Source organism: Sus scrofa, chromosome 10 (genome assembly GCF_054392235.1).
Source record: "Sus scrofa isolate SSC_HxYL_T2T_F1_AM1 chromosome 10, Sscrofa_HxYL_maternal_Yorkshire_Landrace_v2.0, whole genome shotgun sequence".
Lineage (NCBI taxonomy): Eukaryota > Metazoa > Chordata > Mammalia > Artiodactyla > Suidae > Sus > Sus scrofa.
In genome coordinates, this window is record NC_139392.1 from 74,059,396 (window position 1) to 74,084,488 (window position 25,093).

General features: G+C 43.6%; 1 protein-coding gene across 5 annotated transcripts in view; it reads left to right on the forward strand.

The window, feature by feature from the left end:
- The first annotated feature begins 4,975 nt into the window (after positions 1-4,975).
- The window catches only part of FRMD4A (FERM domain containing 4A), a 665,655-nt gene continuing 645,537 nt past the window's right edge, over positions 4,976-25,093 (forward strand). For 3 of the 5 annotated variants that reach the window (XM_084980227.1, XM_021064221.2, XM_084980233.1), the window contains exons 1-2: positions 4,976-5,254; positions 5,688-5,810. In XM_084980227.1, coding sequence (XP_084836353.1) covers positions 5,766-5,810 — 45 coding nt within the window. In that variant the 5' untranslated portion in view covers positions 4,976-5,254; positions 5,688-5,765. Of the gene's footprint in view, positions 5,255-5,383; positions 5,413-5,687; positions 5,811-25,093 lie in introns of those variants that run through there. The other 2 variants (XM_084980228.1, XM_021064222.2) reach the window with 1 other exon arrangement.

The window sequence follows — 25,093 nt, forward strand, 5'->3', positions numbered from 1 at the left end:
CACTAATCTTTCTAATCCTTTTAGGTAGTTCTTCCCCCAGCTTCAGATAGTTTCCTCTCAGTGATCTGTACTCAGCTGAATACTCAGAGGGTCCCTTTTTCTAGATCTCTGAAATTCTTTGTCCATACCTCTCTCTTCTCCAGTGCTCGGTCCTGTAAATTCAGTCCATCTTGGTCTTCCCTGACCCTCAGCTCTCCTGAATTTGGGGAATCCGCTTGATTCCACATGGGATCCTCCCCTGTTCTGTACCCTGGAAACACTTTATTTATTTATTTTTTAGTGCCATACCTGTGGCATTTGGAAGTTCCTGGGCTAGGGGTCGAATTGGAGCTACAGCTGCTGGCATACACCACAGGCACAGCAACGACAGATCTGAGCAGCATCTGCAACCTCTCATGGCTCACAGCAATGCCAGATCCTTAAGCCACTGAGTGAGGCCAGGGATCAAATTTATGTCTTCATGGGTACTAGACAGATTTGTTTCCACTAAGCCACAAGAGGAGCTCCCTGGAAACACTATCAGTAATCTGGGAGTTCCCGTTGTGGCTCAGCGAAAATGAATCCAACTAGGAACCATGAGATTGCGGGATTGATCCCTCCCCTCGTTCAGTGGGTTAAGGATCTGGCATTGCCGTGAGATGTGGTGTAGGTCGAAGAATGGGGCTCAGATCTGGTGTGGCTGTGGCTGTGGCGTAGGCTGGCAGCTGTAGCTCTGATTGTACTCCTAGCCTGGGAACCTCCAAAGCCAAAATAAAGAAATAATCTGGGACAGTTGTAACGGGTATCATGCATCATTGTCCTTTGTTCTGCATCCAGTGTCTTGAAAAGTGTTGGTTCATATGTTTTGTCTGCTTTTTTTTTTTTTCCTTGCTTGTTTTGCATGGGAGGGTATACTTGGTCCCTGTGTCCATCTTGGCTGGAAGCAGGGGTTCCTTCATATCCTCTTCAAATACAGATATTTACATGGTTGCTGTTAGAGTATATGTGTCATTGTACAGTCAAATAAACATTTTATCTCAGGCAGACAGTTTCTGGATTTCTAAATAGTTTTCGTAATTGCCCTTTTAGTAGCTGCAGAATATTCCACAGTGTGCCAAATTTATTTGAGAGCAGTTTATTCATTAAAGAATGATTGATTCCAAGAAAGAATTTCAGATGGATTTCTGACAAAAAGGCCTACTAAATAAGAGTAATACATGATGAATTAAAAGGAAAAACAAGGTTGAGAAAAACCAGGGAAGCTGTAATGCCAGCTATGATAATATCTGCTCTAATTGAAAGTAAAATTAGGCTTTGGGTATTCTGACAGCCAAATGTGCCAACTGTGACTACTTCCATTACTTTCATTGCCCAAATGTAAAGGAGGCTTAAGGGGAACTAACAGTTACTGAAAGCCTACTATGTGCTGCTTAACCAAAGGTCTAATAATACTTGACTTGATTTTTGCTTTCCCCTCTTGGGACCTACCCTGAGTCAGAGAGCAAATGACAGAATAGGCTTTCTGATTTCCACGAGTAAAATAGCATAGCAGGGACTCTGAGGCTAAAGCCATTGATCACATGGGCTACCTCATGGGGGACATTTTCCCTGTACTAAATTCCAAGAGAAATTTCTCTCATGGGGCAATTTATACAGGTGACCATGCGCGACACAATCATCAGAGTCTACCCAACAACTTTATATGAAATACAGACGAGGTTTTGTATTACTGGCTATGTTTTTAAGTGACTTTTGGTGAGTGTAGTGTTAGGCTGCCTTCCATTGAGGAGCATTTAGGAAGAGCTAACTAAAAGGAATCATGTAGCTTTCTTGGGATGTAAATTAGCCAAGGATGGAACTTACTTAGAGGAAAGCATTGCTTTCTCCTTCTGCTTCTGTGATCTTGATTGCTCTTGAATAGGTTTTGAAAAGACCTAGATAGCTCATATCTCACTGTTTGTTTGATGAGGGTTTATTTTTCATGAATTGACTCCTCTTCCTCACAGACTACTCCACACTCCTTCCACTGTGATTTCTAGGTCCCTAACTCTACTAAGAGCTCCAGGCATCTTTGTGCAGGGGCCATTGTCACTGGAATTCTGGTGCTCTCCTCCTCTACCTCTCTTAGATTGCTAACTTTCCTCACAAACTCTGCAAACCTTCCTCTTCCTCCAGGGTGCTCTCCTTGTCCTTTTTTACTGTGTTTAACATTTTAGCGATGATCTTCATTAGTGCCCAGTTTAATTTATTCAGCACCTACTGCTCCGAGCTTGATGCTCAGAGCTACAGTCCACAGAGAGGAATGGCACCTAGTTCTGACGTCGGGTTGTTCACGCTTTAGTAGAAGGACAATAAAGGAAAATGAATTATTTTCATAAAAAACAGTAACTTCAAAATTGTACAAACAAAGCAAATTTGAATGCCCATGTGGAAAAATCAGGACATAATGCATGGAGGATGTAACTTTTGACCCCGAAAATCATTCAAACATACACTTTCACCAGACTCAGTTCAAGCGCCTCTCAGACTTGCTCAGCCCCCTCATGACCTTAGGGATTGAGCTCTTTTCTTGGTGGGGAGCCCGGCTGCTGCCACAGTCACTTTACTTCTTGGCACTGCCTGTTGTCCCAACACCCCCCAGAGTGTGGGCCAGCTCCCATCACATGTACTGAGGAAAGAGCCTCTGCCAATCCAGGCCCCATGTCCCATCTGACTGCCCACAAAGGCTGTGGTGTGTCCCTCCATTTCTGGGCTCAGATGTCATGCCTTTCTGTTCCTGGCTGCCTGGGGGATCTGGCCAGGTAACTCTGACGTATAAAGGAGCTCATCACCTGTGGACTCCATTTGACCAACAAGAGTTAGCTGATGGGCAGAGGCAGGCTGGTAACCTCCCCTGACTTCCTCTCCTTGATGGACTCTCCCAGGAAATAAAGTTCCATGCCTGTCTGGACACCCCTCCTCACCACTGAGCCTGTGCACTGTGACCAGCTGCATCGGTGCCACCTGGTACCCACTCTCAACCCTTCCCAGCTTCTTCACTCTTGCTGCCTTGAGATGACACCTTCCAATAATGTCTTCACACGTGAGATCTGCTGCAGGCTTTGTTTTCTAGATTCTTTCTAGGGCAAAGATTCAGGGTGAGGCTATCCAAGCAGAGTACAGAGAGAAGATGGTAGGTGTGCCGAGGTCCAACATAGGTGGTTGACACAGAATCTCTCACCCTAATGTGTCCTGGGCTTCTCCACACCTGGAACTGCTTCAGCCAGGCTGGTTATGGGGTACACCCTCCCTCTGCCCATGCACACCCTTTGCAATAGCACCAGTATCCCCCTTTTTCCCTTATTCTTTCTCTATTTTCCAGGTATGTAGTCCATGTGGGATTGTAAACCAGAAGTCAGAAAAAAGACATTGTGCTTATTCCTTAAGTTCTAGCTCAAACACAGTGACATTCTTGAAGCCAAAAGTAAACTCTCTCTCTCTCGGCTGCCCGAAGTGTTTTTACATCACTTTATAGCATTTATCACACATTGTCTTGTATCATAAATGATTCTTGGGTATCACCACATCTACCAGATGAAAAGCTCTTTGAGGGGAGAGATCATTTTTGAGTTTTATACCTTCTGCAAAGCTTATCATAGTATATAGCACGCAGTAGGCACTCAGTTAAATATACTTAGCATCCTATCCATGAGGTTAAGATAACCCTGTAGAGATGCATTCCTCAAACCACCTCTACTATCGTTAAATTTGAATTTTTCCATGAAACCCATCAGCACATCTGGAATGTTCTCACAGCTTGATGCAAAGCCACACTCATGTGACTCAGATCCTGCTGTGTATACCAAGCACCTGAAGGTGGGGAGTGATTCTCAGAGGTTCCTGAGGTCGAGGGTATTAGAATCTAATCCAACAACATGGAAAGGAGTTTGGGCCCACTGAGCTACCATACGGTAAATGACGAGACAAACTTTTCATTCATTCAGGTAATATTTTTGAGCACTTACTTTGTGCCAAGCATTGTGATGATCAAATAAATGATTTTTAAAGTATAAATTATATAGGGGTAGCAGCTGTACTTGTCCATAGGAACATAAGATTACTCATTTCTTCCCCCCAGTTCTTATTTAAAGAATTCATTTCCAGGGGAGTTCCCGTTGTGGTGCAGTGGTTAATGAATCCAACTAGGAACCATGAGGTTGCGGGTTCAATCCCTGGCCTTGCTCAGTGGGTTAAGGATCCAACATTGCCGTGAGCTGTGGTGTAGGTCACAGACGCAGCTCGGATCCCATGTTGCTGTGGCTGTGGTGTAGGCCAGCGACTACAGCTCTGATTCGACCCCTAGCCTGGGAACCTCCATATGCTGTGGGAGGGGCCCTAGAATAGGCAAAAAGACAAAAAATAAAAATAAATAAATAAATAAAAAATTGGTTTCCATGTTCCTATACTTCTTGCATGTAGTGAATTCCAAGTAGGAATTTTTGGAGTCATTACAGCAGGAGAGTAAAGGAAGAAATCAGAAAAGGACATGAAAATCTCTGGCCAGAAGTATTAGTAATTGCTATTTTTAGTTGAAAAAGTGGACTCCATAAGAAGGTAGAAGCTTGGCTGTGCTCATAAAAAAAAAAAAAAAAAAAAAAAAGATTCTTTAATTTCCTGAAATCTTTGACTCTGGGAAGCCTTTGGAGCCAATTATTATATAACAAGACTGGGCAGACTTCCTTTTTTTTTTTTTTTTCATTGACATCTTCCCAGCAAAATGCTGCATGATATGATTTTCAAGGCTAATTTGCTTTTTTGGTCTTAAGCAGTGTCCTTTGCTACAAATTAGCCTCCCATGCCTCCCTGAGCTGGAGAGTCTCCTTCAAAATCCTAACAGGCAGCCTGGTGGAGAGATGGGAGGGAGGGAGGGAGGGAGGCAGGGCGGGAGGGAGAGAGGGAGGGAGAGGTAGGGTGTCTGCTGTGTACATGTGCTCCAGGCAGGGAGATCAGCACGCTCATAGAACAGGCAGTGTAATTACATGTTCCTCGGAAGTATGTTCGACCCACGGGGAACTCTGCTTGCCCGCCTACTTGGGGAGGAAAAGTAGATTTGGGGATGGTGGAAGGGGTCAGTTCCTCACTGACTTCCTGCTTGGTTAGGATGGGGGCATTTGCTGATCTCCAGTGACAGCCTGCTGCTCATGGTCAGGCTCCACTCTCTTGCTACCAGATACTTGATTTTGCAAAAGGGACACACCTTTCTGCAGGAAAGAAGACACTGACCAGATTGTGAGCGGTAGGTTTGACATCCTGCGTGTTTATGCAGCAGAATTGCTGAGAGATGCGGAGAAGACGGGGGCGGGGGGGGGGGGGAGTTACCCAGGCTGGTTGATTTATCTGCACTAGGAAATGTTCTATTTTAATTGTCAGTTAAGAGTTGCTGCCTAGGCTAAGGTATCCGTGAAGCATCCTATGTTCTAAGCTTTTATATTTGTGTTTGATGTGGCTTCTGCGCTTGTGCAGCTTAGGGAAGCTAGGCAGGGCTCACCTTTAAATAACCTGCAGCTTTCCATTTTTCCTTTTTTTCCCCCCTCTCTCCCTAAGCACAGACTCCCACCCCTTCTTCCCGACATCCCCCTGACCTCCCCCACCACCCCACCTGAAACGTGGCCTCTCCTCGTCTTGAGCCTTCGCACCCTGAGTCTGGGTTTCTGTCTGTTTTGCTGCAGGTTTTTGTGGATGCTTTGCAGTCACCCAGGGCCCAGGCGGACTGACTGCAGGAAGCTTGTGCATGGGAAGCAGAGACCATGGCAGTGCAGCTGGTGCCCGACTCCGCGCTCAGCCTGCTGATGGTGAGTGCTGGGGGGGAGGTGGGGCCCAGGCAGCGCCCAGCTCCAGCCTCTCCTGCATCACACACCCTGGGCTGCCGCCCGCTGCTGCTGCTGCTGCTGCTGTTGCTGTTGCTGCTTCAGTAGCAGCAGACATGCTCACAATTGCTCTGCTTTATCCCACAGGCTCTTTTGAAATGATTTCTGGGCTAAGAGTCTTAGCCATGACAAAGCACTCCCAGGGAAAAGAAGTATTCGATTTGCCATTTTAGAAACTTGTTGCTTAACGCTATTTTGAGAGATGTGCTTGCAAACAGGTGCTGAGAGCCCCTGGAAATAGATTCCCAGCAACGCCTCCCCCTGGCTCTCAGCATCCTTTCCCCGTGCCTTTTGTATCTAAATCGAGGTGATCATGTTTGTTTGTTTGTTTCTATCTCCTCCTGGCAACTGTGGAGTTGTTCACCCACAGGGTGATTGAATAGGATTTTCTTTCTAGGTGCCTATGTGTCTGCTCAGATTTCCCCAAAGAAGCAGCCGGGGGGCTTGGCGTTGGCCTTTTGTCACACTTGGGCTGCAGAATTGGAGGAAGCTTATTTCCACAATTGCTTGAGAGACCCTGGCAGGCCTTGTATGCATCACAGACCTACTTTAAGTTGCTCTGTGATTTCCATCATATTAAGAAGGCCTCTGTTCTTAGCATATTTAAGCACACAAGGTCAGTGGCATCGCCTTGGTTTACCCTGACCGACCTTTTACTAGACACCAGGTTCAGAGTTGGCTTTTGCGGTCCTGATGCTCCACCCTCCTCCTCACCCAATGACCCACTTGCCTGGGTGATGCTGAGGGAGGCAGCCCCTTGGGGTATGAATGGATCTCACAGTTACAGGGGCGATTTCACACACACACACCATAGTACTTCCACTATGTATATTGACCTATGTTTTGACTGAGAAAGGGTGGTGCCACTTTGTGAGATCTGGGGGGTTTATTAAGGCTGCTCAGAAGAGGAGCTGGGAGTGGGAGAGCCTGTCTACTGGGTGGCCACCCGGTCAAGCTAACAGACCTTGGTTCTGTGGTACCCCCAGTGTCATTGAGGCTACAGAGGTATTTGAAATGTTTGAAATCTCATGGGCCTCTGCTGACTTACGGTTTCACTAGGGGAGAAGGACTGGGAAGAACAAAAGTTGTTTTCTGGAAAAAGTGCCCTTTTTGTGTCTTCCTTCCCTCTTAGATCCTATTGTCTGATGATGCTTTAATCTCTATTATCTACCTGTGGTCATGTATGTAGATGGGGTTCTGAGTGTTTGTGACTAGGGCAGGCACCAGAGTCACTGTGAGGACTCCTGGGAAGCTGACAAGTCTGGGCTATATGCAAAAAAAAAAAAAAAAAAAGGCTTACACGAAGGTATGCATATGCATCTTAGCTAATGTTGTTTCAATGATACAGAAATAAATCCTGTATTAAGTTAATACAGAGAAGAAATGTGTTCTTGAAAAGTGGCCTGCCTAGACCTCCCAATTTCTGCTCTGAATTCTCCCCTGTGCTTCTGAGCACTTGGATAAGGTGTCTGTTTTACTGGGAGCCCTAGGATACATCCTCAGTACCCAAGCAGCTCACCGACTTGGTTCAGCTGCCCCTGCTGCATACACACCCAATTTCTCCTATTCCTGGGGTTCCCAGATATTATGGTTGCCGTCCTTGGGGTCTCTTCAGCTCAGACTTTATCCTCTGTCAGCGGCCTCTGCCCTCTGATCTCTCCCTAGCTCTCACCTCCTGCCTGGATTAAAGGATTGCCTGCATGTCTCACTCGGGAGCTGTGGGAAATAGCTCTTGACACCGTGATGGACCATTAGATTAGAGAACCCTGGAGCATTGTGTGTAATCAGAGTCAATGCGTGTTTTCCGGTTCATGTATGGTTCACAGGAATTTTCCCCTCTGCCTTCATTGCTTTTTTTTCATTTTCGAGGGTAAACCTTAAAGGAATTGTTTCCCTGGCCTACTACAAAATTTATAAGCAAGTCAAGGAGAAAAGAAAGGAGAAAAAAAGGTGAGTCAGTGGAGTTGCTTTGGCTGTGAGTTCAGGGAAGGAAGCTGTAAACATGATTATTTATTAGCTAATCAGTCAGCCAATCAGTTCTCAGTATTTATGGAGTGCTCACTGAGTGAGGGAAGTAGCATGGTGTAAGACCAAGAATGGGAGCTTGAAAAAATACCCAGTTTGGGGGAAGGTGCTTATCTGGTTGCCTGATTGCAATTCTGGTTCTGTACCATAGAGTCATTGGGCTGCAGGGAATCCTGGAGAGATGGGGGTGTGAGTGTGGGGTGTGGGTGGAGTCAGGAAGGGGTGGAGCATATGGCTATGCCCCTTGCTTTTGGATGAGGAGGCAGCAGAGGTTATGTTCAATGTAGAGTGTAAATGATTTGGAGAAGAACATGTTTATTTGGTTATGGAAGCAGCAGCAGAGCCTAGAGTTGGAGAGCCCTGTGTTCTCTGCCCAGCTTTGCCACTCACTAGGTGATCCTGGACATGTCACTTCCTCTCTTGGTGCCTTAGTTGTGTCATGTGCTAACTGAGGGGGTCATACTTAACACTAGAGTCCTTTTCAGCTCTGTTAAACATGATTTGAGACCTCTAGGAATGGTATCTAGAGTATGACTCCTACTGTCTTATTCAGCCCTGTATCCTATTTGCACCCATGAACAATGGATGCTACTGTTCATGGGTACAAATAGCACATGAACAATGGTGCCTTTATGTGGAAATGTGTACCTATCCATGTGGCCGTTATGCCAGGGCAAGTAGGTTTCATAGTATTTACCAGAATGGGTGATCCTTAGGATTCACAGGGAATCTGCTGTCAGGAGTCCTTCCACACAGGAGCCTAATTTATGCTATTGAACAAGAGCAGCTGACTTTTGAGAAGTACCTAAAGTGACCTTCCAACCTGATATTGGGTTTGGGTGTCTGGGAGGAGCCCTAGGTTGTGAGGAAGCCCTGATTCTCTTAAGGTGGGAGGATTTCACTAACGCTTTCAGTGGGGTGTTACCATGGCAGGTGATGAGCATCTGTGCAAGATGAAGCACCTTAAACAACCAAAGAAGAGTAGTCTTGCAGAGGATGGGTGCTGATAGTGGAGACAGCCTCCCCTGCTGTGGAAAAGCCCATCTTTGTGGAAATCTTGGGACACAAGAAAAGATACTGCTACATGCACCACGCTGTTGCACTCCTCTGGCCTAATATGACTAATTGTAGAGCAGGAATCCCTTCACTGAGTGTCATTTGCTGAAGTCACATGAGTTTGGGAAACATTGCAAGGGTTGGAACATACCAGAGCCAGGGATTCGTTGATTATGTCCTTAGTGACAAGGTAGAGATGCATTACCAAGGTGGTATTGTGACATTTTGGTGCTTAGATTCTGAAGGCTCATACAATGATTAAAATGATTTTTAATGTAAGTTGACTGGCTGGGTAATTATGTACATTCTGCTTTTTTGCAAGCAAAGTGTCTTTATATACATTATCTCATTTAATCCCTTCAATGATCCTATTTTAAAGAAAAAAAAAAAAAGGATCATCAGAAATTTGGGAACCTGTCAGTGGTCACACATCAGAAATTGGTGGTGCAGAGTCTCAAAATAGAGATCCACAGACTAAGCCAGTGCTTTCTCTGCTCCTGTCTCAAAGCTTGAGTAATTGGCTACCAGGAACTTCTAACACTTTGGATCAGTCCCTCAAGGAGGCCTCACCTCAGAGCCCTTCTACTTTTTCTGTGTTTCTAGGGAGGTAGTCCTGTATTCCTGGTTATCACTATTCTTTTCCATGTAGATAGGTAAAATCAAAAAGTGATACTGCAAGTATGGCTCAGGACATCTGGTTTGACTGTAGCAAAATTAATTATTTTTATTTCCATAAACGACTTGCTATCTTTTCCAGGTACAGTTTCTCTAGGTCTCAGTTTCTAAGAAATTGCCAAGAGTCGTGTTTTACAATAGAAAAATTAAATATGTAAAAACTAAATTCATAAGTCAGAGAAATTGGTAGATAGTTATGCTCAGTGAATAAAGGGTGTGAAATAAATTATCTTGAAGATACTTTGCATTCTAAAAATTTGATTTTGCATTTCCAGGATTCTCTGGAATAGAGTAGCTCTTTAGGATGTTTTGAATAGATTCCAGTTGATAAGCTGCTGCCCTGTGACTTTATCTCTCTCATTTCATTTCGTTATAGTCTCTCCTATCCTCAGCCATTTTCATCATTTGGACATTTTACATTTTACTTTTTAACTAACGAACAAATATTTCCTGAATATCTACTCTGTATAAGAATACAGGAGTTCCTGTTGTGGTGCAGTGGAAATGAATATGACTAGTATCCACTGAGGATGCAGATTCTGCCCCTGGCCTCACTCAGTGTGTTAAGGATCTGTGTTGCTGTGAGCTATGGTATAGATTGCAGAGGTGGCTTGAATCCCACGTGGCTGTGGCTGTGGCTGTTGCGTACATAGCCGCAGCTACAGCTCTGATTCAACCACTATCCTGGGAACCTTCATATGTTGTGGGGTTTTTTGGTGTTTTTGTTTTGTTTTTTTAAAGAATACAAGCCAATTACTGGCTTTAGCAGACTTAGAATCTAATTGGAGAGACAAAATAGAGACATGTGGAGACTATATTAGGAATTCACAGGAAACTTCAGAATCACGTGAGAACTGTGATGAGACAATGCATAACCCATCACTGAGTGAGCCCTGGGGTGCGCTGAATGTCAGAAGGGACCAACTGGTTAAATTGAGTAATATGTTGAGGGATGGATGAATTAAGAGAGCAGTTTGGAGGTGGGGAGAGTGAGTGAATTACAACCAAGTCTAGCTTGTGTTTGGGAGGTGCAGAGTCACCTGGTTTGCAGAGAGTTCCTATAAGTGACAAAGTGTTACATGGTCAGAAGGACAGGTTTGGGATGTGACCAAGGTTCTAGTTCTATTACTGTAAGCTAATTTTCATCTAAATTTAACCACTGAGAGGTCTCTGTTCAGAGTTCTAACTAGACCACAGATTTTTCTCTAGATCCCAGTTGGCACAGTGCGTAGGATAAAACTGAGTTCTGTCTTAATGAATCTCTCTCTTGAGTTAATAATAATCCTTATGTTTTTCAAAGTGCTTTTGGTGTCTGTTGTCTTACCAGACGTCTTCTACAAGCCAACAGGACAGGTTCTCTAGCTTTCTTTTATATGATGAAATTGAGACTCAGAGAAGTTAAATGACTTTCTCAAGATGATTCAGCTAATTGGTGATGAAACTGAGATATTACCCAGGTTTCCGTGAGAAAATATTTCTCAATATTTCCAAATTGAGGTATTGAGGTTTCCATGATGGTTAACTCATGCATTTGGAAATGTGATGTTGACAGCCTTTATGGAGATTCAGAGAATAATACAGAATGTAGCCATGAAACACTGTACATGGAGTGGGACCATCTGAGCATGGAACCTCAGGCAGGGACCCTGAATGTTCTGGTCCACACGTGTGACAGGTTCTTAGTGTCATTTATCTTTCTGGTTTAGTTAAAGTAGAATAATTATCCAAAAGTTTCTGGGAAATGTCATGCCACTGTTAAAACTAAGGCAGTAGTAAAAATCCTTCTTATCCTCAATTACCTAGTATCTAAGGTGCAATTTCCTGATGGGTATATCTGAAATCTTGGTATTCACAATTTTTGTCATTACTGTTTAATGCATAAATTTATCTGTCTCAGGGGTGAAATTTGAAATCAATGACAATGAAACCACCTCCCTCAGATCTTTTTTTTTTTTTTTGATGAATACATTTGAATTTCATTTTATGTCAGAACCGTCTCTCTGGTTGTGACAGAGACATACGCAAACTAGCACTGGCAAAGAGGGAAGGACACTGATTGATGTAACTGGGAAGTCCAAGAAATGAAGCCGCTTCAGGAATAGCTGGATTGAAGACTTTGGGTGATGTCCTCAGGACCCTGTTTCTCTGGCTCTCCCCATGTCTGGATTCTACTTTGCTATGTGTTGACTTCAAGTTCCGGCACATTGTTCCCCTGGCAGCCCGGGGGGTTACTTGTCCTTAGAGTGAGTGAACTCAGATAAATGAACAAGGCGTTACATACACGTTCCTCTGTCACCATCTCTTTGGCCCTGTTGAATAATAGGTTTGTCCCGGGCCAGACAGTGGGTCCAGGGATGGGTTCTTTGACCAAGCACATAGGCTTCTATCACTGGCTGAATCCAAGGCAAGGAAAGGGGTCCGTCTATTGACCAATAACTCGGTCTGAATTACATAGAATGGGAAGGGCAGGTTCCAAAAGACAAAAAACTGTTTTACCAGAAGAGGGGAAGGGATGTCACAAGGCAAAACCAAGACAAGTCCATTGTAATGATCATTGTACCTTGTATACCATTATGGGGCTCCTATACAACTAGTCAGGGAGGTAAAGTATCAGTGAACCCTAAATCATAGGTTCAGCTTCTCTCAAAATAATGATAAATGGAAAAGCCTGATTGTCTAAATAGTTTATGCTGGGTTGAACAAGTCTCACCATTTATAAAGTGGGGTAATAATAGTACTACAAAAGATTTGGAATAATTCAGTGAGGTGTGCATGCAAAGTAGTTAACACTGTTTCTGGACCAAAGTCAACACACAGTAAATCAGTCATCCCTCAGAATCTCTCAGACACTGGTCCTAGGACCCCTGAAGGACCCCTCAAGTTCCTCATATAAAATGATGTAGTATTTGAGTATAACCTACACGCATCCTCTCATGTACTTTAAATCATTCCTAGATTACCTATAATACCTAACACAATCTAAACACTATAGAAATTGTTGTTACACTGTATTGTTTAGAGAATAATAGCAAGAAAAAGCCTGTACTGTTCACTACAGATGTAACTATTATAGGCCTAACTACATAGTGCATGTCAGCAACAGTGTTATATTACTAGGGATTGCTTTCATTTAGTGACCTGAAAGAGAAATACACCAAATAAAACACAGAATGTTTAAAATACAAATAAAAATAGATAATATAATTTATAAATTAAAAAATATAAATTGCCATGTCTTGGCTGTTGTGAATGGTGCTGCAATGAACTTGTGGGTGCATGTGTCTTTTTTAAGGAAAGTTTTGTCCAGATATATGCCCAAGAGTGGGATTGCTGTATAGTAGGAAAAAAAAAATAATGTATTAGGGAAATAAAAAAATAAAAAAAAATTAAAAAATATATATATAAATTTATTTTCTCTCTTTCACACCCCCCCCCCCAAGCCCTTGTTCTTCTCCCTTGATAACCCTTATGAGATGATGATGATGGTGATGCTGCTGGTGGTGGTGGTGATGATTGCTGTATGGTACTTAAAATGCTGATGTGGTGAAGTGACAAGGTGTGTGGGCTATAGGTAAGTGATGAGACACCAGGCTAACTTGAACCTTCTCACAGAATGTCAGAAGGATTATCTTTGTTGGAAGAACTGGGTTCCACTTGTAGACGTTGATGCTCTGGGGGAGGTCAGTCATACTAGTGTCAGGATCTAGTGGGGGTTGAGGACTCAGGATCCTCAAGCATCGAAGGTTGAAGCTTCACAGTTGCAGATGCTTTCATTAGAAACGTGGTTATAGGAAGCCGTTTCTTCTTTTCTTTGCATCAGTACACAAATGTGGTGGTTGTAGCATGGTGTTATCCCTCTGGTGGCATAGAAGCTTTATTCCATTGAAGGATCATGCTCAAAAATGATGTCCTCTAACACTTGCACCTGTTGAAGGCATGTTTCTAATTTTTCAAGTATGCAAATTGATGGCTCTGCCTCCACTAAATGTTCTGCATCCTCCTCCTCCTCATCATCATCATCTGTAGAGGATTTTAGCAGATCTTCAAGGTCCTCATTGGTAACAGTTTCTCTGCATTCTTCTGCATGTTTCTCAACATCATCTCCAATCATGTCAGGAAATTCTTCTCCGCTAACTTCCTTGGCAACATTCATGGTGTTCCTGATTTCTTCATTAAGAGTAAGGAAGCCCCTGAAATCACTGACCACCTCACTCCATAATGGCTTCCAACATGCATTGAGTATATCAGGCTTTAGGGCTTCGACAGCCCCTGTAATGGTGAAGCACTTCTGTAAATCCATGATGCTGTTTTCAGGTTAGCATCAAGGGCAGCACCGCTCTTCCTGAAGGTGAGGCAGGTGTAAGCTGCCTTAATGTACTTGATGATGTCTTGATCAAGTGACCGCACCAGTGACATAATATAGGAGTCAGGAACATCATTTCCACATTCTTGTTGGCAAAGCAGAGAGATTGAGGGTGGCTGGGAGCATTGTTGGTTATGAGAAGGACCTTGAATGGCAGCTCCTTCTCTTCAAGGTATTTATTTGAGTCATGAGTGAACCATTGGTGAAATCATTCCAAGGACAAGATGGCCATTACCCAAGCCTTCTTGTTGCATTACCAGAGCAAGGGCAGGCAGTTTTCATTTTTGTTCTTACAGCCCTGAGGATTGTTTGCTTGTTTGATCATGTGGCCTGCTGTGTGGCCACATGGCGCCAAAATAAGATGGTCTTTCCAGACTTTGAGCCCCAGGGCCTGCTTGGCACTGGCACTCATGGATGTAGGTGGGGTTGGGCATCTTCCCCCAGAATAAGCCCATATTGTCACAACTGAGGACTTCCTCTGGAAGGCAGCCTTTCTCCTCTGTGAGTTACTTGAGCTCCTCTGGGAATTCTGGTGCTGCCTCAGCATCAGAGAATGATGATTCCCCCATGATGTTTAAATCATTGAGGCTGTAGCACTAAACACAGCCAGCCATCCTTCACTAGTTTTAAACTCCTTCCTCCTCTCTGCCCTCTTCCGATGGTGCTTATACAGGCTAAGTGCTTTTTCACGGATAATTTTGCCATCAACAGGTACGTGTTCCTGTGACACGTCCTCTAGCCACACACTTCATGCCTTCTCAGTCTTTGCAAGCACTTTATCACCAACCAGAGACCTGGTTTGTGGGGGCAGTACAAAGGTTACCACGAATTTCATCTTTTTTCTGGTTTATATGCGAATGTTGGGTTCATACTCACTTAGGCTATAGCCTACTTTGGCAAGCAACATACTGCTTCTCAAAAGACCTAAGATATGAACTTTTTCATTAAGAAATAGCCCTTTATGCACCTTCTTAGCCTTTGTGGGATGGCTCTGACCACTTAATTGCCTTGTAGGAACCTTTTTTTTTTTTTTTTCATGGAAACAAAGGGTATACACAACACAGGCAACTCACGAATAAGAAATGAGGTTGAATGAGGCTCAATTCGCACAAGGAGTTCTGGGGAGAGACTGAAGACCTGTGAGAAGGCAGAGGCTGCAGCAGGGTGTACCTCACATCAGTTCATTTGCGTGGATTCAGTGTAATGCTTAGTGTGAGAACTTTTTTTTTTTTTTTTTTTTTTTTTTTTTTTGCACCTGTGGCATATGGAAATTCCCAGGCTAAGATTTGAATCAGGGCTACAGCTGCCAGCCTTTGCCACAGCAATGCAGTATCCAAGCTGTATCTGTAACCTACACCACTGTTCACAGCAATGCTGAATCCTTAACCCATGAGTGAGGCCAGGGATTGAGCACGAGCCCTCATGGATACTGGTTGGGTTTGTTGCCGCTGAGCCACAATGGGAACTCCTGCTTTTTGGAACTTTCTGGAATTTGGGGGGAATATTTTTGATCCTAGGTTGGTTGACTTTGTGAATGTAGAATCCACAGATATGAAGGGCCAATTGTATTAATAGCTGCTTGCTTTGTCTTAAAATAATATGAAACCACCATCCACTCAGACTCCTCTGACTGGATTCGTGCATGAGCCAGAGTCAAACTAAAAGCCAAAGCTGCCCAGTTTTCTCTTTCTGCAGCCCAGTCTCTGGACAGTTGGGGATCACTTCTGGACAACCAGCCAATGGTTTTAGAGAAACAGATGCTCTGAGGGTCAGGTAAGCCATTCTAGTCATGAGCAAATTTAAGTATGCATTCTTGTCTCCAATAACAAAATTTTCTTACCGTCTGAGGGGAGATGATTAAAATATGGGCTGCAATATGTTCTCTCTGGCAAATGCAAAATGCATGCCATCCAGGCCTGGTACACATGACTGGGCAGCTATTAGTGCATCTCTGTTAAAAATTAATTGTGTGACTGCTTTGCAGAGTTTAATGGTGATGTGGAGAGCATATGTTCCTGGTGCAGGTAGCAGTTTCTCCTTGAATTCGCTGCCAAAATAGGAACTCTAATGGAACATGTGATATGTAGCCTGGTCGTAATCAAAGGTCCTGGAAACATGCTTGACTAAGACCATGTGGTACATACTGAGTGAGGACACAATTCCAAAGTAAAGGTAACATTGACCTGCATCTCATGTTGCATAGTGATGAGTGCTCTTTATAACCCTGGATATTGAAGTCTTTGTCTAGCTGTCTAGACTTGGAAAAGCAATTTCCTGAGTGGTGGATACACTTTCTCTCCCCAGGCAATGCCATGAATACCCATGGTTTTAACTCTTGTCTTATACTCCTGACTCTCTGATAGTGTGACTCAGGCTGACCCCCAAACTCCTGATGACTCCCAATCCAAATGCGTATTGATTTATCCTCCTGCTTATCCCACAGGTGCCTCAGACTCAACTCACCTTAAAGAGGACCTATGTTCTCCTCCCTGGCCTGCATACCTTAGCTTCATTAGCAAAGGCATCATTTTCCCTGCCATCCCAGAATTCACTGTCAACTCTTTTTTCTTCCTCATCCACCTTGTCTGGTTTTTGCCAGGTCCTGGTGCTTCTTCTTTTCTCCCTCATCTGCCCCCTCCTTCCCATCCCCCTCCCCATGCCATAGTTAAGTCTTTAATCTCATGCACCTGGGCTACCTGCAGAACTGCCTGTCTGATCTTCCTGATTCTCTGTCTGTCCTCTGTACATTTTCAAGACTGATATTTATAAAATGAAGGTCTACTTTCTATACCTAATGTCCTCTGATTACACCTGATTGCACATGAAATAAGGCTCAAGCTTTTTAACATTCCACATTGGTCACTTCAAGCTCTGGCCTCTATCCACCTGTCCAGCCTCATGTCCTACTGCTACCTCCACCACCCCTCAAAATTCCTGCTTTAGTTGTAAGATCCCTATCTCTTGCCAATGCCATGCTGGCTCAAGCCTGTACTGCGGAGTACTGTTGGATGTGCTCTTTCCAGTATCTGGATTATCATTCTTTCAGTTTCTCCTTTATTTTGTTTATTCATACACACATTTTTCTATCATCTCACTTATTAGTAACAGCACTGTAATATTTGACTCATATCACTTGTACTTAATAGATTGTAAGCACATCAAAAAAAAATAAAAGTATTTGTCATCTATTCATTCAACAAATATTTATTGAGCACCTACTATCTTCCAGACACTGTTTTAATGTGAAGAATGCAGCAGTGAATGAGATGGACAAGTCTTATGCTTTCCTTGAGCTCACATTCTCTGGGGGAGAGATCAAAAATAAATATATTGAAAATAAATACAAATATCAGGGAGACATAAGTGCCCTATCAGGAATTTAAAAGGACAATGGGGAGAAAAATCCTATAGTTTCAGAGTGGGTGATTAAGGAAATGTCTACTGAGGAGGTGGCATTTAAGCTGAAGGGTGATTGGTAAGAAGGAAACAATGGTTGGAAGATATGGGCTGGGTGTTTCCAACCAGGGAAAAAGTGGTAGGACCAGCAGGAATTTAGCAAGCCCCAGTGCCGGGCATTGCATTCAGTAGATTTGGTAGATTGGGGCCTGAATTGAGCACCTCCAGGCTTTATCACTGGTCCAGGCTTTGGAGGAATTTGAGCACATAGCTCAGAGCTGAAATCTCATTATGGAAATCCAGTTACAGAAAAGGGCAGGGTACCACTGCGTGAGAGGAAATGGCCCCACATTAATGAGTGTGATTCCAACAATGTGTAGGAAGGAATTCAGAGAAGTGGTGGTGGGGGGAGCAGGTGGTAGTGGTGAGGGCAGGGGACTGAGACTTACAGATGTAGCTAAGACAGAGTCTATAGAAGAAAAGGACATCAAGTCATTTCCAAGGGCGCATTTTCCCCTAGCTTTTCTTGAGCTATAATTGACAGGTAACATTGTATAAGTTTAAAGTGCACAGCATGTTGATTTGATACAATTATATATTGGGAAATTATCATCATAGCATTAGCCAATACCTCCATCATTTCATATAATTACCACTTCTTTTTTGTGGTGAGAATATCTAAAATCTACCCTCTTAGTGTCTTAAAAAATAATACCCTATTAACTGTAGTCACCATGCTGTACATTAAATCCCCAGAATTTACTCATCTCCTAACTGAAAGTTTATACCCTTTGGCCAACATTTCCCTTCCCTCACTCCCTTGCCCCTGCCTGGTAACTGACATTCTACTCTGTTTCTGTGAGTTTACCTCTTTTTGATTCCCCGTGAAAGTGAGATAACACAGTATTTCTGTCCCTGTCTGTCTTATCTCACTTTAAAAAATGTCCTCAAGGTCCATCCATATTGTTGCAAATGGAAGGATTTCCTTTTTTATGGCTGAGTAGTATTCCATTATATACATATTCCACATCTTCTTCATCCATTTATCTGTTGATGGCGCTTACCTTGTTTCCATGTCTTGGCTATATAAATAGTGTTGCAATGAACATGAGGGTGCACATAACTCTATGAGATCATTTCCTTTGGATAAATATGCAGGGGTGGGATTGAGGAACATTTATGTATTTACTCAAATTTATTTTATTGATATATAGTTGATTTATAATATGTTGATTTCTGCTATACAGCAAAGAATACATATATATCTATATCTATATCTATATCTATATATATCCTTTTTCACATTCTTTTTCCATTATGTTGTTATCACAAGATATTGAATAAAGTTCCCTTTGCTATACAGTAGGACCTTACTGTTTATCTATTCTGTATATAGTAGTTTCCATCTACTAATTCCAAACTCCCAGCCCATCTCCCCTTCCATTCCCTCCCCCTTGACAGTCATAAGTTTGTTCTCTATGTCTGTGAGTCTGTTTCTGTTTCATAGATAAGCTCATTTGTGTCATATTTTAGATTCCACATATAAATGGAACCATTGGATATTTGTCTTTCTCTTTCTTGCTTATGTCACTTATTATTGTAATCTCTAGATCCATCCATGTTGGTGCAGGTGGCTTTATTTCATTCATTTTTATGGCTGAGTAATATCCCATTGTATATCTATACCATATCTTCTTTATCCATTTATCCGTTAATGGACATTTAGGTTGTTTCTGTGTCTTGGCTCTTGTGGGCTTATATAGGGGCTTCATTTATTTTTTATGAGATGGGGAAGAGCAGGGGGAACAAAGTGATGAGGGAGATTCAGGAGGAAATGCTTATCAACAGCCTTAGGAGGGGATGAGGGCAGACGTGGGAGTGTGAAGGAGGGATTGGTCAAAAGGACATGGGACTCACTGAAGGAGGGAACTTGCATTTTGGGAGAGGAGGAAAACTGATGAAGCAAACTGGGACCAGATGAAGGAAGATGCTGCTGATTCTGAGCACCTGGAGTAGAGCCAGGGGCACTTCAGAGCCTGTCTGTATTCTTGGATGGAGACTGACTTAATGAGCATGGCGGTTGGGAAATTTAATCTGGAGATGGTGTGCAGGCTGACCTGGGGAAATGGAAGGGAGGCCACCAGTTTAGTCACTTGCACAAATTCAGGTGGAAGCTGAAGAGGTAGCATAATGGTGGTTGTGAGAAAAGAGCAACATGGATGAATTCAAGGAGCAATCTGAAGGCACAGTCATCCAGACTCTGTGATGGATTGGTGTTAGGGGACCACCATGCACAGGGAGGAGTCAGCCAGAACGACCAAGTGTTGGACATTGGAGCTGCAGGGAGTGGTGATGGAGAGGAGCAACTTCGGGGTGGGAAGTACAATTTGAAAACTAGGCTGCAATTCACTTAGGATCACAAGTGGAAGATGCTGAGGTAGTAATGGGATTTCCCAGCAGAAATGGCTGGTGGGCAGTTCACTGTTAACTCCATGCTTAACATGATTTGGAAGGGCAGAACTGGGCGTTAGACCAGGAACTCAGGAATCCTGAAGAAAGACAGTAGGGAGATAAGAGCAGGAGGCCAAGCCTGCAAAGGGGAATTCCAATAGCTCTTGTTAGAAAGGGTTCACATTACCTTGTACAAGGTCACGTTTGTACCAGATCAATGTTACCTTGACTGTGGAACTAATTTTCCTTACATTAAATGTACCACATGGCCTCGCTGAAGCAGCCAGTGAGCTTTTTTGCTAGATGTAGGTTAAATACAGTTCCATTAGATGACTCTGTAGTGCATGGCTGTAGTGCATGGCTGAGCTAGGAATGTACATAAGCAGACTGTATGTATTTTGTGTGTGTGTGTGTATGCACGTGTGCACACAGACACGTGTGCCAGTTATTACTGCTGCATAGCAACTGTTCCACACTTTGTGACTTGACACAACCATTTTATTGTGTTCACCAATTCAGGAGTTCCAACAAGCCACAGTGGGAATGGGTTGTCTCTCTTCTACAGTGTCTGGAGCCTCAGCTGGGAAAAGTCAGAGTCTGGGGTCACTGGCAGCTGGAACCTGGCATCTCCTGGAGATGTCTCCAGTCACATGTCATGGTGATGGGTGTTGCTATCACCTGGACCACAGCTGGTTCTGTGGCCGTCATAGCTTGTCCAGGGCATCCCCACATGTCTTGGGCTTCCTCGCAGCATGGCTGCTTTAAGATAGTTGCATTGCTTACATGATGTCTCAGGGCCCAGGGCTGAATATTGGAACTAACAAGGCAGAGTTGTATAATCTTTGGTGACCTACCCTCTGCAGTCACACAGACTTGCTTCTGCCAAATTTTCCCGATTGCCAACAAATCACTAAGGCTAGACTCAAAGGAATAGGGTTAATTTCCATCTCTTGATGCAAGTGTGCCAACATATTTTAAGATGTGTTTAAAATCATCACGAGTGTGTGTTCGTCCTTTGTAACATAGCTTTATGGTCCTTGAGGGTCTTTTACTTGAGTCGCTCATGACTTGTCTAAGGACCTTTGCTGAGAGGAAGCATTCCATAGATATTCATTGATGGAATGGTAGGTTGATGTTTGAATAAGCCAATTTTTATTTGTATTTATTTTTGGCCTATTAGCAAAGAGTTGTGTTTGAGTTTTCAGATTTTCATCCAAACTGTAAATATCTATGGAGTCACGTGTGTTTGATGCTTCTGTGTTAAACCTTCAAAGAATATTCAGAAAATGTATGAGTCATGAAGAAGGGCCTGATCGACTTGATCTGTAACCTTTAAGGTCCCTGGGTTTAGTTCCCACTGATGATTAGGAGCCAATAAAGCAATAGTGTTGCTTCCTTTACATACCTAGCATTTGGACTCATAGTTTGTTTTGTGTCTTTATATTGCCCATGTGTCAAGGTGAAAGAAAGGACAGAGCTGGGTATTAGGACTGAAGTGCTTTTGTTCCCTTCTTGAGGAACATGAGCATAATTGAGCCGTAATGAACACAACGGCGGTCATTTCCCAGGGATTAACGACAGGGAGAATGTGTTCATGGCCTTAGGCTTAATCTTGGGTCATTAACTCAGCTGGTCATTAATATTGTCCAGGAATGCTTTATGTTGGGCCATTACAACAACTTCCATATGCTGCTACAAATGGGGACATGAACATTACCTATATCAACCACTATTTGTTTCCTCTCCATTCCCCACAATTACTGAGCCTGGCAGCCTTTTAAATGCACACTCCAAAGGCATGAAGCACCAGAGCAAGGAAGACTTGAAGCTTTCCTTCCCTCCACTTCCCTCTTCCCTTCCCTTTCCCGCCGCTCTCCTTGCCTTCCCATCCCTTTTAAAGAACATTTATGGAGGGTGGCACTTGGAGAGACATTGTGGGAAGGCACTCGTATGAGTATATGTGTGTAAATACCACCCGGTCCCCACCCACAAGAAGTTTAGAGTTTAGTGAAAGGCCACTTAAACAAATGATTCCAACAGAGCAAGTTAATGTTAGGACAAAGAGATCTTCAAAGTGCTATGTGACACAAGAGCACAGAGCAGGAGCCTATAAAAGGCCCTGATGTTTCCCGTGCGTTTTGAGGAATTTGGGCTTGTGAGTATGTGGTGGTGGTGATGGGGAATTCCAGGTATAGCGAACAGTACATTCAGATGCAAATGAGAGCGTTATGTGTTTCAGCAAGTATGTGACATTTTGGTATACGGGAAAAGCAAGAGGGAATGGCAGAGGTAGGGCCAAAATCCTGGCTAGAAGCAGACACAAACTGTTTCCTGACAAATGATAAGGAGTTTGAACTTAAAACTGACTAATGATTCTTAATGATTTTTAAACAGGGGCTGATAAGATTGGAGTTGAGATGTAGAAATATCACTGTGGAAATAATGAGGAGGAGGATGGATTGAAAGGAGTGACCTGAGGGAAGGAGCCTGGCTAAGATAACGTGGAGGTCATCCTGTTGACAGTCCAGTTGCACTAATGCTGGCCCAGTGAGGGTGGAGGAAAGGGGTGGACTCATGGGCCACTGAAGTGGGAGACAGGTGGGTGGTTTGTCATGACTTCTATTAATAGATAAAATAAATACCTGCTCCAACTGGCTTTAAAATAGGGAAATTCTTCAGTTCATCTATCAGGTGCAAAGGCAGAGCCATTTCCAGGCTCTGGTCCCATTCCCATTTCCAGTCCCTTTGATCTCTTGGCTCTGCTCTGATCTGTGGGCTCTGCAGGCTGGCTTTCTTCACATGGTCACAAGGTAGCTGCCCACGGCACCTGTTCAAGCCCAGGTGAAGGGAAGAAACGTCTCTTCTTAAAATAGGAACATGCATTTTTCCTTTCTTTTTGAGAGTACCCACGCAGGTCATCTGCCCTCCCCAGGGGAAAGTCAACACCAATTGATTTTAGCCTGGGATTCTGAACCAGTTATTTGCCAAGAGGTATGGAGTCATCCTGCTTACTTACTTGGATGTATCAGTATTTATAGCTGCAGCTGGGAGTGGGGTCAGTTTCCACTGTCCACACAAAAGGGAGGAAAGAAGGTATGTATAGTTGTTGAGGAGACAACCAATGTATCTGAGGCTGGAGCACAGAAAAGGGCACTCAACCCACCAGGGAGGATTGGAGGAAGAGGGAGGTCAGTATGTGGACCGTGAGTCTTTTGAGAGCACGACCTATGTCTCACTCACTGCTGACTATTTTTTGTGTGTGTGCATTTTAGGGCTGCACCCACAGCTTATGAAAGTTCTGACGCCAGGGGTCAAATTGGAGCCACAGCTGTCAACTACGACCACAGCCGCAGCAGTGCAGGATCCAAGCCACGTCTACAACCTACACCACAGCTCCAATGCTGGATCATTAATCCAGTGAGCAGGCCAGGGATCGAACCCACATCCTCATGGATACTAGTTGGATTTTTTTCAAATGAGCCATGACAGGAACTCTCTCACTGTTGATTCTTCAGCTCTTAGCTCAGTGCCTGGCACATAGTAAGGACTCAGTAAACATGTGTTGACTGAGTAAAGACATCTAGGAAGAGGTAGGACTTGATATGAAGTCGAGGAAGAGTTTCAGGCAGAGTTTAAAAATTGGAAAAAGTAAAGACTCATATTGTTGCATGCTGCATTTCAGAGAATTCAAGGAGTTGAGCATCACTGGCACAAAAGCCCAAGGTAGGAGAGGCTGAGGATGAGGCTAGAGAGGTAATGAAAGGCCATACTCTGCTGAGGAGCTTGGTCATCTCTTACAGAGAATGGAAGACACTTGGGAAATTTTAGGCAAGAAAAGGAAATAATCCTATCTGCATTTATATAGACCACCCTGCAATAATGTGTAGAAAACTGCTATAGGAACATGAAACAGAAATGATGAGGTGAAATCAGCAGCTGCTTATCTTTTGACAGGCTGTGTGAGACAGAGGAAAGGGTCAAGGATGACCTCAGGTCTGTATGTTGGGTAAGGAGGCAGGTGGAGATCACAGGGAAGAACAGGTTTTAAAGGACTAATGATATCTTCATGTTTGGACAGGTTCAGTTCAGGAGCCATTGAAACATGCTAGGGGAGGTGTTTCACTGTGGTTAGACATGTGTGTGAAGTTGGGGAAGATTTCCGAACTGGACATGCATATGCAGAGTTGTCAGTATTCAGGGAATGGTTAGACCAACCCAACAGAATGAAACTGCTTGGGGAATGTAGACTGGGTGGAGCCGTGAGCCACAGGTGAGGCACTGAGAGGCTAGAGAGTGGAGGACGCAAAGAAAGAAAGTCAGGGAGGTAGAAGGAAATCCAGGGGAGTGTACTGTGTTGGATGACAAGAGAGTAGAAAGTTTCCAGAAAGGCTGAGGAGTGAGGATCAAGACTATCAAAGGCAGGAGTTCTCTTGTGGTGCAGTGGATTAAGTCTGGCGTTGTCACTGCTGTAGCTAGGGTTCAATTCCTGAAATCCCTGGCCCAGGAATTTCCTCATGCCACAGGTATGGCAAAAACAAACAAACAAAAACCAAAAAAACCTGTCAAGTGCAGCAGAGAGATTAAGGAAAATAAAAACTGAAAAATGCTTTTCAGATTTGTCAGTCAGGATGGCAGTGGTGACCTCATTTTAAGATGCTTCATAAATGTGATAAAATCAGAAGTCAGCTTGCAAGTGAATGAAAAGGGAATGGGAGGTGAGTAAGTAAACAGAGAAGATATAGGAAATGAGAATAAATGGTAGCATGAGGAGTAGGGGGAAATGAGGGAAGTACTTCAGAGATGGGGAAATCATGACCATTGCTACAGACTCTAGAAGAGAGGCTTAGAGAGACTGAAAGATTAGAAGTAAGAGGGGTTTGGGGGAATGTTGAAAATGTCTACACAGTTCCAAGATGGCTGCTGCAGCTCCAGCCATCATGTCCCTTACTCCTGTACCCAAAAGCAAAAACAGGAAGAACAGTAAGGAAAGCTCTCCTCATGTTTCTTAATTTCTATCAAGGAAGAAAACCTCTCCCCAAATCTCCCCAGAATACTTCCTCTTATTTTCCTTGGTCAGAGCAGAGTCACTTAGGTGACATGCTGCGGATTGGTCCAACAAACCCTCCTTAACTATAGACTGGGGATCTAAAACATGCATTTCCCAATCTCCCTTGCAGCTGGGGTTCTGCATGTGATCTGGTTTACCCAAGCAAGCTCTCTGGCACCACATTTGGAGGAGTGA